This window comes from Globicephala melas, chromosome 4 (genome assembly GCF_963455315.2).
Source record: "Globicephala melas chromosome 4, mGloMel1.2, whole genome shotgun sequence".
In the NCBI taxonomy this organism is placed as follows: Eukaryota; Metazoa; Chordata; class Mammalia; order Artiodactyla; family Delphinidae; genus Globicephala; species Globicephala melas.
Genome location: NC_083317.1, coordinates 65,189,231 through 65,206,728, shown reverse-complemented (window position 1 = coordinate 65,206,728; position 17,498 = coordinate 65,189,231). Strand labels below are relative to the sequence as shown.

Below are 17,498 nucleotides of genomic sequence, written 5' to 3'. Positions count from 1 at the left end.
GGAGGGAGCCAGTGCTGCTATGGCTGCTGACTCCAGAATTATGCTTCCTTTGCCTGACTCATACCACCAAAAATGGGTGCCTTTTACCCTGCCCCTCTCCCCACTTTACTCAGTTTATGTGATTGGCAGACATTAAATCAAATCTAGTAACTTTAGTTACAGGAAAGTTCGGAAATGTAGTTTTTAGCTTTCCAGTCTCTACAGTAGAAGAAGGCACACTTAAAGGAGGTTACCATGTGGACTGGCTAACTTATCTGCCACACATAATCCTTGATCACACAAAGCTTAAAATTGAATTGTGGAGCTAAGAGTAACATATGTGGAATAGCAAATAAGATTTTAGCCTATGAATCTGAGGGCCTGCATCAGTGAGCTGTTAAAGATGAATGGACTGCTACAGACCTAATTGCTTCCCACCACTGAAGGTATTCAAGCGTGGCAGGTGGCAGCTTGACTGGGATGGTCGCCAAGGGACTTATGTCTTAACTAGTGGTTTGTCTCTTTTAAGTTTTCTTCTGTTAGGCATGCCTGACTCAGAAATTTGTCAGAGTTATATATATGGTTTTTTGTTTTCATTTTCAAGATCTTAATAATTATCAAAAAGAAAATGTGGACACCTGAATATGTTTGTTTCATTCTAGCTATCAGATAATTAGCTGAGTGAGTCTTAACCCTAAGAAACAAAAGCTAAAAGTGGTGTAGTAAGTTATTCAGAATATTCAGGAGTGGAGCACTTTGATTAATCAAATATTCTGGTTTATAAAGAGTTAATCGTAAGTAGATTACTAGTTTTCAATGATTTAGAATATAACAAAATTTGCTTAACAATGAGGTACGTTAGGCACTTAAATTTTTCGATATAAAAAATGTCTTAGATGGATTGGTGATACATAAGACCCCCAGACATTAGCTAGGGGCTGTAGTGTATTTGCTTCCATTATTTTGAAGGAGTAGGATGAGCAGGGAGGAGTCTCAAAACTAAGAGGGGATAAATAATTGTTAGAATCCAAACACTTAAAGAGAGACAGGGAAAAGGAAATGATCTGAGGAATGGTAAGCCACTCTTTTGATAATCTGACTGCTTTACCTTTAAAATGTATCCCAAATCTGGCCACTCCATCACTACTGACCCTGTTCAATCCATCATGTTTTCTCATCTGAATTGAAAGCAATAGCTTCTTAACTGATCTTTCCCCAATACAGTGTATTTTCCACACAGCAATCAGCGTGATAATTTTAAAATACAAATAGAATCATGGCACCCTTTGCCTAAAACACTCTTATGACTTCCCCATAGGAAAAAATATGTAAACTCAATCTTTTATTGCTCATTACCTCATTCCAGCCTTCTTGCTGATTTTCAGACATACCAGGCATATATTTCCCTGCCTTAGAGCCTGTATGATTACTTTTTCCTCTGCCTGGAGCTCTCTGCTCCCAGATCTTGTCATGGCTTGTGCTTTTTTGTCATTCAGCTGTCAGCCCAAGTGCCACTTTCTCAGAGATATCCTCCCTAAGCACCAATTTAAATTGGTTCTGCTTCCCTTCCCAGTCATTATTGTTTTATTTCTTACCAGCAGCATAACTATTTGAAATGCTTTTGCTTGTAAGTTTGTTTATTGTCATTGCCCTCCCCCCTTAAGCAACTTATTATTAAAGATGTGGGTTTAACTGCTGTAACAGGGTGTCTAAAACAGAACAGATGTTTATTTCCCTATTGTATAAAAAGTAGGTAGGTGATATAAGGCCAGTGTAGCAACTCTTCGTATCTGTTGCTCTGCCACCCCCAATGTGCTGCTTTCAGACACCATGGTCCAAAGGCTCCAACTCCTGTCATCACATGCAGCTGGCAGGAAGGAGGAAAGGAGAAGGAGACAGCTCTTTCCTTTAAGGGCATGGCTTGGAAGTCACACACACGACTTTCCCTCGTGTCCCTTTGCCGCAAGTAGTTATTGCAAGGGAGGCTGAGAAATGAACCTTTAGTCAGCTAGGAGTCAGTGTCCAGTTAAATTTTGTGATGGCAGAAGAAACAACTAGTAATCTCTGCCATCCCCTTTCTCTCTCACACTGCAGTAAAAAGTAAGATCCAGGAGAGCAGGAATCTTGTCTATCATTCTTCAGCATTGTATCCTCAGTATCTAGAAGACTACATGGCACGCTGTGGGTGTCTAGTTCATATTTATTGAATAAGTTGAGAAATTCTTGAAGGAGGACTGTGGAAACTTACAGACCTTCTGACCATCAAAATGAAAATACATCGCAACTTTCTTTTTGCTATTGATTTTTCATTTTGTTTATTATCACAGTTATATATACCGACTTAGAACTAAAAGGAACCATACACAGCATCTAGGTAATGCTATCATTTTATAGGAAGAAGAGATCAAATATAAGACATGTTTTTAAATCAAGCTAAGGGGAAAAGACTGAATGTATTGATGTATCAGTGAGTAGGGAATTTAGATTAGTAGATGCCCAATTGGATTAATATAAGCTTTCATAAAGAGAGACCAACAGCAGTAACTCTTGAAGCCTGGGAATTTAAATTTGACACTCATTATAAATATGGCATTTTAGATAATTATTCTTGCCATAATTCTGCAGGTTATCACTTGTTAACCCAAAACTGTAATCTTTTCCTTCTAATACAGTAAACTTGCAAAAAAGGAGAAGGTTACATTCCAGATAGTTTAAAATAGTGTTTGAAAAGTTAAAGCAGTTTGTCCTGAAAGAAGTAGAAGGTAGGTAGTCTCTTCAAGGTCCCTCAAATTCCTGTGGTCTGTAAGTGTAAGATGATATAGGACAGTCTTTTGAGGGGGCAAACCTCTTCATGTAGTAGTTCCAACTGGATACACATATTTCTTTCTGATACAGTTATTTGTTTCTCTTACAGAATTTTCATCTCATTGATTACCACCTGGCAGCATTCATCACAGTGATGCTTGCGAGGAGGCTTGTATGGGCCCTCATCTCAGAGGTAACAGCTCATTCACTGTATTCTATCACTTGTAGCTAGAGCTAGTTAGAGGTTGAAAATGTGAAATGTCCAAGTATAATTTGAATGCAAATATAAATTAATTTCTTTACTCTTACATGAATTGTGCTAGTTCTTTTTAAAAGGTTTTCTTACAGTATATTTAAAATTCAAGTGTGATATACTAATTCAACTGTTAGAAATCTCATTTGTCCAATAGGAACTTAGTTCTAGCTTCTGAGTTCTCCAGTACAATCTTTCTAATTTTGATAGTTGCAGTAAAAATAGGATGGATTTTAGGTAACTATTGTTAAGAAGAGTTGTATGTATGTAAATAAAGAGTTGCATCTAAAACATTGTTTCAAGTAACATTCACTTGAAATTATTTATATACCATTTGTGGAGTTGCTAGCAAGAGACATTTGTTTGAGTTTACTAAAACTTAGAATTTTAAAATGACAGCATCCACACTTGCATAGGACTAATCTTGACCCTCCCTAGGTTAGGATCTCCTGTTATTTACTCTCCAATAGCAACATACTCTTTTCCTCGTCACACTCATCCCAGTGTCACCAGGGCAGCAGAGCTTGAATGTATTCATCATTTTTGCCTTATTCCAAACCCCAAGCTCTTGTGCTACCTATATGTGACAGATACTACACAAGGTCCTGGGGATACAGTGGCAACCAAGACAAATAAGACCTCTTTTTGAGGTCCTTATGATGTCTTTATGAGGCTGCCCAACCAAGAAAGACAAATATTAAACTTAAATTTATTACTAATCCTAAACATTTGAGAATGGAGGCAATGGAGTAATTCCAGTGGCTTAGATGCCTTCCCTTGACTTTGGCACATGAGGTACATTGGCATGAGGTATGTATCAGGGGAGTGATATGCAACTCTGTCCTGCTGGGCTGAGAACAGCTTGAGCCTACTCTACAGTTTAAGGCCCAGGCCGTAGTATTAATTCAACTGCTTCTTTGCATTTATAAGTAACTACACAAATAGTATATATTGTGTATATATTATATATGCTATGTAGTATGTTGGGTGAACTAAGAAATGGATATACAGGAGGGACCTGAAAAACTCCTTCTCCTTTCCCATGTGCTGTTGACTCCAGAAAATTGTTTTTCTGAGTTCTGACACTGCTATTTTAGAGATTATAAGAATCTGTCATTTTCCCCTGCATTTCACTCATTCCTTCCTAGTTCAGTTTGAAAGAAAATGACATTGCAGAGCTTCATGTTTAGACAAGTATGTTTTCTTACTATATTTAATCAGTTTTAAAGATCTGGGATTAAAGAAGAATATTTGAACAGCTGTGATGTAAAGAACTAGAAGTAATGATCATGCATTATTTTCATATTTGCAAAAATCAAAAAAGAAACATTTATATAGGGATTTGTCAAAGAAGATCTGATTATTTTTTGAAGTTTCAGTAATTTATTAAACATTAATTCAGCAAACAGATTGGGGGGAGGATTCAAGGAAAAATAGAAACACTGTTGCTGCTGTTTAGGCCATGGCAGTCTAGTCCGGAGTCAGATAAATTAGTGGCTCACTATCTTTATGTATATAAAAATCACTCGTTGGTTTGTTAAAATACAGGTTCCTTGACTTGTGATTTTTGTTCCCTATATCTGGTGGTGAAAGTCAGTAGGAATTTGCATGTTCAGTAAGCAGCCCCAGTAATTCTGATGAGTGTGGTTCATGGAACATACTTTGAGAAGCCCCAGTGTAAATAAATTAGACAATATCATAAGAACTTAAAGGAGGTCTTTGTGAGGGACTATGGGAATTCAAGGAGGAAACAGCTAACTGTCCCTGGAGAGATCGAATCTTCAAGAATGAGGAAGATAAGGTGGGATGGGCAGTTCTTCTTCATTCCTTCCTTTTTTTTTCTTTTTTTTTTCCCCACAGTTTACCTTCCACTAAATCTACTAAGTCCTTACTTGAGTCACATTGCTTTTGAATAAAGTCACTTATAAGCTTTTCTTTTTGGTGCTTCCAAACTTACAGGCCACTAAGGCGGGTGCAGCATCAATGATTCACTACATGGTTCTCATATCAGCTCGCTTGGTGCTACTTACTTTGTGTGGATGGGTACTTTGTTGGACCCTGGTCAATCTCTTCCGAAGCCATTCAGTTCTCAATCTCCTTTTCCTTGGCTACCCGTGAGTACTCCAGTTTTACTATTTTATTAGTAAGTCTTAAGAAATTATTTGGGTCATGCAAATGATAGTATAAAAGGGAGGGAAATGAAATTCTTCAATATAAAGCAGGAGTCCAGAAAATTGGAAAAATCAGTGGTTAGAGTGACCATATAACTTATTTTCTAAACTGGGATACAGCTGGGACAATAGACATAAACTAAGATTATCCCCAAGAGGTATGGCTCTCCTACCAATGAAGAATATTTTCATTAGCTCTGTCCACCAAATAAAATTCATATACAATAAAATTCACAAATCTTGTGTACATATGCTGAGTTTTGATAAATGCATATATCTGTGTAACTCAAAACCTTATCCCAGTATGGAACATCACCATTACTCCAGAAGTTCTTTCATGTCCCTTTCCAGTCAAACCCAATCCCCCTGTCTCCCAGAGGCAAGTGTTTTTTTGTTTTTTTTTTTTGCGGTACGCGGGCCTCTCACTGTTGTGGCCTCTCCCGTTGCGGAGCACAGGCTCCGGACGCGCAGGCCCAGCGGCCATGGCTCACGGGCCCAGCCGCTTCGCGGCATGCGGGATCCTCCCGGACCGGGGCACGGACCCGCATCCCCTGCATCGGCAGGCAGACTCTCAACCACTGCGCCACCAGGGAAGCCCGCAACAGTGTTTTGATTTTTTTTTCCACCATAGTTTAGTTTGCCAATTCTAGAATTTCATATAAATGGAATTGTACAGTATGTACACTTTCAAGCTGTCTTTGACTCAGCATGTTGTTTTTGAGATTTGTCTGTGTGATTGCATGTATCAGTAATATTTCATTGTATGAATATACCACAGTTTGTTTATTCTCCTATTGTTGGACACCTGGGTTGTTTCCAGTTTTTGACTACTATTAAAAAGAAACTGTTATGTACATTCTTAATACAAGTCTTTTTTTGCAAAGATACCTTTTCATTCTCTTGGGAGAAATATGTAGGAGTGGCACTGCTAGGCCACAAGGTAGGAGTATGTTTAGTCTTATAAGAATCTACCAGACTTTTTCCCAAAGAAGTGATACCATTTTATTCTTTCAGCAATTCTATACGAGTCTGGTTGCTACACATTTTTGCCAGCATTTGATGTTTTCCATTTTAAAAATTTTAGCCGTTCTGATGGTTGTGTAGTGGTATATTATTGTACATATTAGCTTATTAAACTATTTTGCATAGTTTTAACTTGTTTACATTTGGCTAAAACCTTCTTTGTTAGATGTTAACAGATAGCTATCATTTATTAAGCTCTTATTAAGTGTTAAGTGTCGGGCTAGGTGGTGCTTATAAACATCACCTCATGAAATCATCACAATGACCTGGGAGGTAGTATATTTAGTCTGCTATAACAGATCCAAAATGCTTGTGGCTTTAAAAAGTTAGAAGCTCATTCCTCTCTCCTGTATAGTGTGTATTTAAGTTATCTCGGATAGTTGTGATAGCTCCATGGTGTCAGAACTCAAGCTTCTGCTATCTTTTTGCTCCACCCTGCCTAGCATGATAGATTATAAGGGAGGCTGGAAAATTAAGTCTTTAGCAGGGCAGCTGTATCTCAACTAAAAATTCTGTTGCTATGATCCCCATACTGGGCATTAGTCACCTCACTGTGGTCAGGGTAGGTAGACCTTTGTGCTCTCCTGTCCCCTGGAGTGAAGCATTAATAGGCTGAGCACTTAGGTGTTGTCCTTCTCTTCCATCAACTGGCTAAGACAGGACCTAACCACCTTTGACCATGGAGATCCAGGCTGGGTTCTGCTGGTGGCTCACAGAGGTTTGCACCTTCTTTGGTGGCATTGTCTCATGTCATGCTCAGGATGGATTTTTCTATCTCCAGATAGAAAAATCTTTTTTTCTCCACCTTTTTTTCTCACCCTTTTTGGAAACTGTCTGTCTCAGTTTGCTCTGCTCTATGCCATAATAAAGACTATTATTTAAGCCTGCTTTCATCTTGGTTTTTGTTCACTGTTGGACTGATGTTGAAAGCCATGTTGAACTGTCCGGATGAAGAGGAACAGGTTTTGTGAGTGTTGCAAACTTTGTATACCTCAGTAGGGATAGTATCATGGCAGAGAATAGTGTTCACTCCAGTTGTGGTCTAATTTGCATTGTTGTCCAAGGCCTCTCAGGGTAGACTGCAGGGCTCTGTGGGACTAATGTTGAGTCCTGGATGTCAGAATTTTTGATGGATTCAGAGGTTACCCTGAGATGAGGACAGTTGTGAGAACCACCAGTGATTTTGGAGCTGCATGAGAGTGGAAGTCATGTAGTCCAGGCATGTGATTTTTAGGACCCAGGCAGAGTTCCTGGATAACTCAAGTGGAAACACCTTTCATTGCTCACCAGTCTTCATTGCTACTACAACAGAATCCCTCCCATGTACAAGGAGAGGTGATGGAGTTAACCTGTGGTTGGCAGAGTTCTACTGAAAAGGAGATTCAGATTTTTATGTGAAGCCAATTTCTATTAAAACTTAATTGAGCTGTATAGTTGGTATGCATTGAAATGAACATACCTAAAATGTATAGCTTGGTAGGTTTTAATACTTGTAAAGCCACGGATCCATCATCATAATAACAAACATACAACACCAATATCTACCTTCTGACATGTCTCCCAGGACTCCCAGGCAACTACAGTTGATTTACTTTTTTTCCCACTCAATTAGTGTTTTCTAGACTGTTAATATCATTGGCATCTTAATGTTTACTTTTGTATTTGTCTTTTTCTTTCATGATGCATAATTATTTTGAGAATCATCTAAGTTGCAGGTATGAGTAGTTCATTTTCTTCCTGAAAAATAGCAGAAGGGGTTTTGTGGTTTGTTTCCAGTTTGGCCACCACAGATTAACTATGAACATGTGCATAAAAGTCTTCATATGAATATATGGTTTCATATTCTAAAATGAATAACTGTACCCTTATGCATTCCTGTCAACAGTATGGAAGCATTCCAGTTCCCCTGTAGTCCTCACCAGTATTTGATTGGTATGGTCAGTAGTTAAAATATTGGCTGTTTTAAAGTGTGTAGAGGTATCTCACTATAGTCTGATTGCATTTCCCTAATGATTCATAATGTTGAACATTTTTATTGTGTTCATTTGCCAGGTGTATGTCTTTGATAAAATGCCTGTTCTTTTATTTATAACTGAGAAGACAAAAGAATAGTGTTGGAACTTCACTTTTCTTGACTTTGCTGGGTGGAATAAATGTTTCTGCTATTCACACGCACACAAAAATTCTGTTGCTATGGAAGAAACAGGAGAACAGTAGCTATTGGCAGACAATTAGCAATCTTTGGTAAAGACAGATTAAGTGGTTAAAAAATTTTCCTATGGTTAGACAGTTAATGAGAAAGACTCAGGCCTTTTTGATTCAGAGCCCTTGTCTTAACCATTACTCTAAATTCAGTAGTTCTCAAAATGTGGTTCCCAGAACAGCAGCATCAGCATCACCTGGAAATTTGTTAGAAATAGAAATTCTCAGAATCTACCCCAAACTGAAGCAGAAACTCTAGAAAGTATGGCACAGGATTTGTCTTTTAACAAGGCTGCTAGATGATTCTGATGCTAGCTCAAGTTTGAGAATCATTGCTCTATACTGTTTATGGTGCTGCAGTGTAAGCATGAATTTATATGGGTAGTGACAGTATAAAATAAAGGCATACTCAGAGATTGTGTGGCCAAGATGGCAGGAAGTCTTTCTATTGGTTGTACTCTGTTAGGTTCTAATTAAATTCCTTAAACGATTACTTAAGGCACTCATCAACTCAATTCATACAGAGTGAATTGTTATAAACATTTTTCATGATTCAGATTTCTTATAAGGTGTATATTTTACATCAATTGTTTCTGTATTTCTAGATTAATATTTCAGCTGTTTGAGTTGGAAACAAATGATTTAGTTATTCTATTTATCAACAATAGCTGGTTGAATCATTTAGAAGGTTAACCCTATCTAACTTGAAAGGCTTATTATGGATATATCGAGGAATATTTTGGCCAGACTGAAGAGGATTACCATCATCAAATGGCCAGCAAACATTTTCATTTTTTTAGATAATGTAAATAAGCTTTATTCTTGGAGGCTCTCCACATTCCTATAAAACAATGAAATAATCATGTAATTTAAACAAGTTTTATGTCTAAATATTTACTAACCCTTTTTAAAATTCATGAATCATTTTCTTTACCTTACAAAGCTCTCCATGCTCTAAGCCTTTGATGTTACCCTGTATCAGTTATCTATTGACATATGATGCTGTAACGAACAACCACAGAGCCATGGCAGCTTACCACACTATGTATTTACTGTGTATGTGTTGGGATCAGCTGGAAGTCAGGAGACTCTCCTGATCTTAGCTGGGTTCAGTCACATATGTGGGATTGACCAGCTGTCAGTTTAGGCAACTAGGACAGCTAAGCTCTGCTCCATGAGTCTCTCATGCTCTGGCAGGCTAGCCTGGACATGGTCACATGAAATTGACAGAGTGGCAAGCTCATTTCAAGCTTATGATCCTAGCATGATACTTTTGCATTTACCCCCTCCCATCCTACTACTCCAGGGCACATTCACAGTGGATCCCAGAGCTGCTGCTAACCATCTTCCTAACTTAGCAAGAAGCTCATCCTTTCTCCCTCTATAGAGAACTATGAACAAGTGACGTTTGTTAATTTTTTTTAAATAAAATTTATAACTAAATGTCTTTTTATTTGCTATTTTTAATATCTAAATTTATGTCAGTGAAATGATCATTTTATTTATTGGGTTGGCCAAAAAGTTCATTCTGGTTTTTCGCAAGATGGCACGGAAAAATGCGAACGAACTTTCTGGCCAACCCAATATAATATATACCTATACATACCTATGTTACAAAGTGGAAGTTACTTAATGAGGACTTGGAAAAGTGTTTAAAATTTTTTTAAGGAACCAAAGTTGGAGCAACTATAAGAAGTTACGAAAAGTCTCACAAATTTTCAGTCCTTTAGCCAAGTAATTTTACTTGTAAAAATTTATTTATTGTACTTTTAGAATTGTTTTCATTAATCCATCAAGTGTTTATTTAGTGCCTAGTATGTTTCAGCCACTATTCTAAGCATCAAGGATATAGCAGTGAACTAATAAGCAGACTAAAATCTCTGGTTCTTGGAGCTTACATTGTAGTGAGGGGAGGATAGACCAAAGGGAAAAAACCCAAAATAAAAAACATGTAAAATATATGGAGTGGTAAGATCAGTGGAGAAAAATAACCAGGCAAGAGGAACTAGGAGTGCCTGTAGAAGTATGGTGGGTGATGTGGTGGGGGGGTACGCAGGGGAACCCCCTCACTAAGAGGAGGAAACTTGAAGGGCAAGCCATTCAAAAAATACCAGGTGTACACAAAAATCTGTGTGGGAAGTTACTTATCCCAATGGTATTTATAGTAGTGGAAAGTAAGAAACAGCCTGAGTTCTAACAAGAGAGAAATAGGTAAGTTATGGTATAGCTACATGAGAATACCTTTTAGAATTGTTGCTGAAAAATATTTAATGCCATAAGAAAAAGCTCAATATATACATGCTACATAACCACACACCCAAAGTTAAAACAGCAGTATACAAAACAGTTTATACTGTATGAGGCTAAACATATAAAAGAAAAAGTATAAAGTCTGTGTACCCAACTGTAAAAATTATAAAAATGATTATTTCCGGGTAGTTTCTATTGTCGTGATTTTTTGTAGTTTCCTATTCTACAGTGAATATATATTGCCTTTGTGGGAAGAAATTAAAGAGCTTCCCAGATAATGAATTTACTGTCAGCAAAGTCCCTATTATATTACGTTCACTCTGATGAATCATGACTATTTTACTAACACAGTTATATGATCTGATCTTAGGTGGCTTCTGTGGTCTCATTTTCATACTCCCTTTTATCTACAGGTTTGGTGTTTATGTTCCTCTCTGCTGTTTCCACCAAGATAGTAGAGCTCATCTTCTTCTTACAGACTATAACTACATGGTTCAGCACCAGGCGGTAGAGGAGAGTGCCTCGACTGTGGGTGGCTTGGCCAAGTCCAAAGACTTCCTCTCCTTACTGCTGGAGTCTCTAAAAGAACAGTTTAATAATGCCACACCCATCCCCAGCCACAGCTGCCCCCTGTCTCCAGACCTCATTCGCAATGAAGTAGAATGTCTGAAAGCAGATTTCAACCACAGAATCAAGGAAGTTCTCTTCAACTCTCTCTTCAGTGCCTACTATGTTGCATTTCTCCCCCTGTGTTTTGTGAAGGTAAGTGGTTACCTGCTTTTATGTGCTTCCTGGATTTGTGTGTGAATGACATAAACTGGGTATTTCTTATTTAATCCCCCTTTTCTCTGTCTCCCCTTTGGCAGCCTGGATGGTGGAGTTCGGCTGCATCTGGAGTGCACTAATACCTGGTTGGTGGATAGATATTTCCATATCTGTGATGCACCCGTGGTGGTCCCCTCTTTTTTTCTTTTCTTTTCTTTCTTCTTTTTTTTTAAGATTTTTTTTTTTCCACCCAGTTTCTGGGGAGGATACACTTGTACTTAGAATCCGTATGTGGTAGCTTAAGAGGACTGAGGTTTCAGTAAAATTCAGCCTACCATGGTTGATCTTATCATGGTTATCACGAGTTTCCTTGAATTTAATCTAACCTTTAAACTTTACTTTAGTAGAAAAGAAAAATGGTCTGGATGTCACTTGGGCCCAAAATCTTTTGGGTCATTTCAGTGTCCTTCCTTCACCCATTGAGAAGCATATCTGCAGCTGGAGTGGTCATTCACAGAGAGCATTCACTTCTAGAAAGGAAGCACTTAAAGAATAATCGCCTCTCCCTCCCAACCCTAACTCATACAGCCAGAAAGTCAGGTTGAAGGATTTTGGAGGACTCTGCTCTTGAACTTTCTGCACAGACAGGAGGACAACAAATGCATGGGTGACTCAGAGTGGCATTTGTCTGCAGGGTGTATGTACACGCACCATCCCTGCCTTCTTGCTCACCAGTACATGGATCATTTCTCTCTCTTCTGATCTCTTCCAGAGTACCCAGTACTATGACATGCGCTGGTCATGTGAGCACCTCATTATGGTGTGGATCAATGCTTTTGTCATGCTCACCACACAACTGCTGCCATCCAAATACTGTGATTTGCTACATAAATCAGCTGCTCACCTGGGCAAGTGGCAGAAGCTTGAACATGGGTCCTACAGCAATGCTCCACAGCACATGTAAGTAGGTTAGAGGATAAAACCATTTAATACCTTTTTACATGCTGCTGATCATGTTTATTTGCTTTGTATGTCACTCTTGTTCTTGGCTTTGAACACTTAATTTTTAGTTTTTGTCTACGTGGGTGCTTATCATCCCTCTAAACTGAACGCAGGGGATATTAACTCATTTCCACCACCATCCCCAGTCCCTCCTTAAATTCCTCCTACCTTTCAACTACCCAGTCACTCTAGAATGTGTAATTTATTTCCCAAGCTATAATCTTGGAGTTTTCTTTTCAGTCCTAACCCTTTGCCCAAATTCAGAGTCATGACATATTTTTAATTTTCTTTAGAAGACTGTGAGATTCATCTTCTCATCTTCATTGCCACAGCTGAATAGCTGCTAGATAATTGTCTTATACTTAGGCAGCTGGAATTTGCTTCTCTCATCTTTTCTTTCTAATAAATGTAAATTTGTACTAGTGATTTTCCTAGCCCGCATTTTATTTGTTTGTTTATTTTTGCTTTTTGGGTTTTTTGTTTGTTTTGTTGTTGTTGTTTTAGCCTGCATCTTTAATTGTGTTTTTCTTTTCTTCCTAAACTCACTAATGAATGTTGCCCTGCTTTTCCTAAATTTGAATGAAAACTGTCCCTAAGTGAGTTCTTTCTGAGTATTCCTCTCATTGTGTCCCCCTATTAGTCATTTCTCTGCATGATCCCTGTCGTCCAGAATGACTGACTTTAGAACCCTTTTATTCACTTGCTTCTGAGCCTTTCATCATGCCTCTCTCTCAGACCTGGACCATCTTCATCTTCCTTTTATAATTTGAACATTTCACAAATTTCATCACCTAGAAATTCTTTCCTAATTAAGGGGGACAGATTGAGGTGACATTCCCTTCCCCCTCCCCCTCAGAGTGCTCCCTTCAATTATTTGCCTTGATGTCTGATACAGATTAGCACAGGCCTTCAAGCCCAGGAACTGAAAGAGATTGGGCCAGGCTGAAAAGAAACCCGACTGTGGGCAAAGGACAAATTTCAATAAAAATTGAAAATACAATCCACAGTACTAGTACTGTACATCTTCAGGCTCCTGATGGCACATGGCCATGAGGTGTATCATCATTTTAATGCTGGTAAGTGTGAGCAAGGCCGACGGAACATTTTCTGAACTGGGAAAGCTTCAGGGTGCTAGAATTTTTTTTTTCTTTAACATATTTAAAATGCTGTCCCAGTTCTTACCCTAGGAAACTAACCTTTCCAAAATCAGGAAGAGATGAATTAACTTAGATTTTTTAAAAAGCTTAACCTGAAGATTCCCATCCCCACCCCAACTCCATTACGTTGGTGCTGGAAAGAATGAAGCTTCTTCCATAACTTCTTTTTCCTAGAGAAACCTCTATAAAAAAAACCCAAGAAAGTGGTAAAAAGAAAAGTCTGTGTGTCGGTACCTTGTGTGTCTCTGTGTTCTTCTGTATAGCTTCTCACATATATGAAGCATTTGAAGTGTGTGATAAATGAATAGATTTTCTGTAGCTTTGGGGGATGTAATTCTGTAGTAAATGTCATGTTAGTTTGATAATGTGTGAATTTCTCCACTACTCTTACTACCATCCACTCTCTCTTCTTGTTTGTTCCCTCTAGCATTTCCACCAATAGACTCTGCTCACTTGGGATTGAGGTGACAGTCCACCTGCTTACACTGGATTTTCTGGCTCATAGATGCCTTCCTTACACATTTATTTCTGCTTGTTCTCCTAAGCCTCTTAAGTCCTTTGACACTGAGTTAACTTTGCAGTTTCTCTCTACTATATAGCAATGAAGTTATAATAAATCCTTTTTGACTGCTTCCAGTTTGACCATGGAATTACTGTATTTTCAGAATTCAGGCAGATGAAGCCTTGAATACTTAATCCTTTCCATAGAAGTATAGCTGGCCTTGCCAGACACTGTCTTATCTGTAATTGCCAATAGGCTAACATTGCATTTCTTTCTCCCTTAGTTGGTCAGAAAATACAATATGGCCTCAAGGGGTGCTGGTGCGACACAGCAGGTGCTTATATAGAGCCATGGGGCCTTACAACGTGGCAGTGCCTTCAGACGTATCCCATGCCCGCTTTTATGCAAGTACAGCTTATTTCTTTTCAAACATAAGCTTAGGAGTAAGTGTTAGGAGGTTACTCTGTGTGTAAGCATCTAGCACAGTGTGTAGCACATACTAGGAAATTAAGACAGGGTAATTATTTTACTACTATAATGGCCTCTGTCCTTTGGAAATATCTTCTGAAAGGCAGATTGAAGGTGAAAATACCTATTTCTCAATTTTAATAGCTTGACTGATTTCTCTAGTTACATTGGAATTTGTTGAGTCTAGTATTACTTGAAACAAGTACACAATTATTTAAGACTTCCATTTTTCATCTTACAACTTTTATTTGTAGTAGTTTGGTTTAGTGGTGTCCTTATAATATATCTGTGTATCTTTAAGCAATATTTAATATAGTAATAATGTGATGGTTTTATTTTTTGGTATTTGTCATATGTATCATCTCCTTAAAATACTTTGACTTCCCCTTTGAAACTCAGGCAAATGCCATGATCTGTGGCCTTTTACCTTCTCTTGGATTAAAAGGAAAAAAGGCTTAAAAGTTTAAAAGGAAAAAGCAGTAGACACCCACTAAATCCAGCTTCTGTTCCATTTGAATTTACACCTTGGGTTATGTTCGATTTGATTTTTCACTTTTCCAGAAATTCTGGCTCTAGGAGGCAAAAGTATTTACTTATAAGAGAAAGGCCAGCTGATTGATGGGAGAGGGGAAAAGAAGGTACATGCAGGGAACTGTTTTTAGTAAAAATGTACATAGTGCAGTGCATTGCCTTTGAATGGAGACCATATTCTGAAAAAGAATTGGAGATTTTATTTATTTTTTAGATGCTTGAATCCCTTTCTCCCTCCCATCACTCCCTCCATCCCTCCCAGTTCCTTATGAGGGTACTTGGATTTCCTGGTTCTGCGGGCGTTTGCTACTAAGGGCCTTTTAATTAAATACTGGAAACTTGCATCAGGGCAGGATGCTTATAAATAATATGGTAGGGGAGGGTGGGGCAAGGTGAAAGGCCTTTGAATGAGGGAAATACCGTAATCTCCTAGACTCCTGTGGGATTGCCTTAAGATGGAGGAGTGGGCTTAGGTTACAACTACATAAGCATTTGGTTTCTACACAGAATATTTAATTCAGCCAGCTGAGTTCCACAGGCCATTAAGGACATCTGTTGGCTCTTGCAGTCCCCTGGAAACCTATAATAACCAGATAGTTTATTAAAATTTTCTGCTTGAAATATAAGTATTTTCCTTGCTAGTGTTGGACAGCTGAAGAATCAGGTGGAATCCATAGAAGAAAGATTAAGGAAATTAACTTGTTACTGATTTTGCGTGACCAAAGTAAATCAGTGCTTCTCAAAGTGGTGGTTGGGTCACTTAGAGTCAGAATCTCTGAAGGATCCTAGGAATTTGCAGTATTTGCATATTTGGAAATGATTCTTAGGCACACTGTTTAAGAACACTCACTTAAAATGTGCCTATTACCTGTAGCTCTGGCTGTCCTCACATTTTTACTCATTCGGTTTATAGCTTACCTGCACATTTAATTATAATTGTTATAATTGCCACAGAATCTGAAATTGCCTAATTTTTTTTTTAGAATGTTAATTCTGAGCCAATTTTATACATGATATTACTGGAGATCATGTAATAAAACCCAGGTTAAACATGTTCTTCCTCCCGCAGAAGGATCCTGAGAACCAGTTACCTTTCAGAGCTGTCATGATGATTTGGTTTTATTCTCAGATTCGAGTCCTGAGGTCTAAATTATTCTTTTAGATCTGATATACTACCATTATCACAGTTTGCATTCTTTGACCTCTATCTTCCTATTCATAATACATTTTTATTAGTCAACCAGGATTTAGCCTCTTAGACTGAAGAATTTGGTGGGAATGAAAACAGGTCTGTTTTTAGCCAAACTCTAATTCTGACTAATTTTTCCTTCCTTCCTCATTGTTCTGTCTTTGTTCACTCTACTTATCAATACCCAGAAAAACTGAACAAAATAAAACAGACAGCATGGTGGGTAACAGTTTAAGAAAAAAATTAAGAAATTACTGTATTGATATTTCAACTTATATTACCACTGCTCCCTGCAGACTTGTCTAGTGTAGGTGTTTATGTCTTAGACCAGCCCACAAACTAACAATGATTTTTGTATTTTTAAGCGGTTACATTTTAAGTGGTTATGAGTTACCTACATATAATATCCTCAGTTTTTGTCTCTTGACTTGAGAGTCTAAAATATTTCCCATTTGGTCCTTTATCCAGCCCCTGTCTTAGATAAATAAATATACTTTTGGTTATCTGAAATAAAATATATACCTAAGATAAAATCTAGGAAAAATGTTTGAGGCAGAGTTCTTTTGGATATAATCCCTTTTCATGTCTCGGGGTGTTGAAATAAAATGTATTTCATTATTACTTGAGCAAAAAAGAAAGGGTTTGGGTCTCTATAGCAAGAAATAGCCTGATTGATACTCAATAAGCAGATCTGCTTGTTAGTGCACATAGGAGCCTGTAAATATGAAATGATTTTAGAAGAAAAATGTGAGAATAACTGCAGTCTTTTCAATGAAATAACATTTTGCTTTTTAACTTCCTTACAGTTCCTGTTTCATCGTCCATTAAGGCTGTTAAATCTGCTTATCCTTATTGAGGGCAGTGTTGTCTTCTACCAGCTCTATTCCTTGCTGCGGTCGGAGAAGTGGAACCATACACTTTCCATGGCTCTCATCCTCTTCTGCAACTACTATGTTTTATTTAAGCTCCTCCGGGACAGAATAGTATTAGGCAGGGCATACTCCTATCCACTCAATAATTATGAACTCAAGGCAAACTAAGCTGCCTCTCAACAGTGAGGGAGAACTCAGATAAAAATATTTTCATACGTTCTATTTTTTTCTTGCGATTTTTATAAATATTTAAGATATTTTATATTTTGTATACTATTATGTTTTGAAAGGTGGGGAGGGCAAGGGACATTAAATGTATCCATAAACAA

General features: G+C 37.9%; 1 protein-coding gene across 3 annotated transcripts in view; it reads left to right on the top strand.

Moving 5' to 3' along the window:
- Positions 1-17,498, top strand: part of TMEM39A (transmembrane protein 39A) — a 30,411-nt gene extending 12,913 nt beyond the window's left edge. The window contains exons 4-10 of one of the 3 annotated variants that reach the window (XR_009563708.2): positions 2,894-2,977; positions 4,997-5,151; positions 11,097-11,445; positions 12,221-12,408; positions 13,346-13,526; positions 14,393-14,513; positions 17,104-17,120. Coding sequence is in view for 1 of the 3 variants with exons in the window: in XM_030857221.2 (XP_030713081.1) it covers positions 2,894-2,977; positions 4,997-5,151; positions 11,097-11,445; positions 12,221-12,408; positions 14,393-14,513; positions 17,104-17,337 (1,131 nt within the window). In the remaining 2 variants the exon portion in view is untranslated. Of the gene's footprint in view, positions 1-2,893; positions 2,978-4,996; positions 5,152-11,096; positions 11,446-12,220; positions 12,409-13,345; positions 14,514-17,103 lie in introns of all 3 variants that reach the window. The other 2 variants (XR_011377419.1, XM_030857221.2) reach the window with 2 other exon arrangements.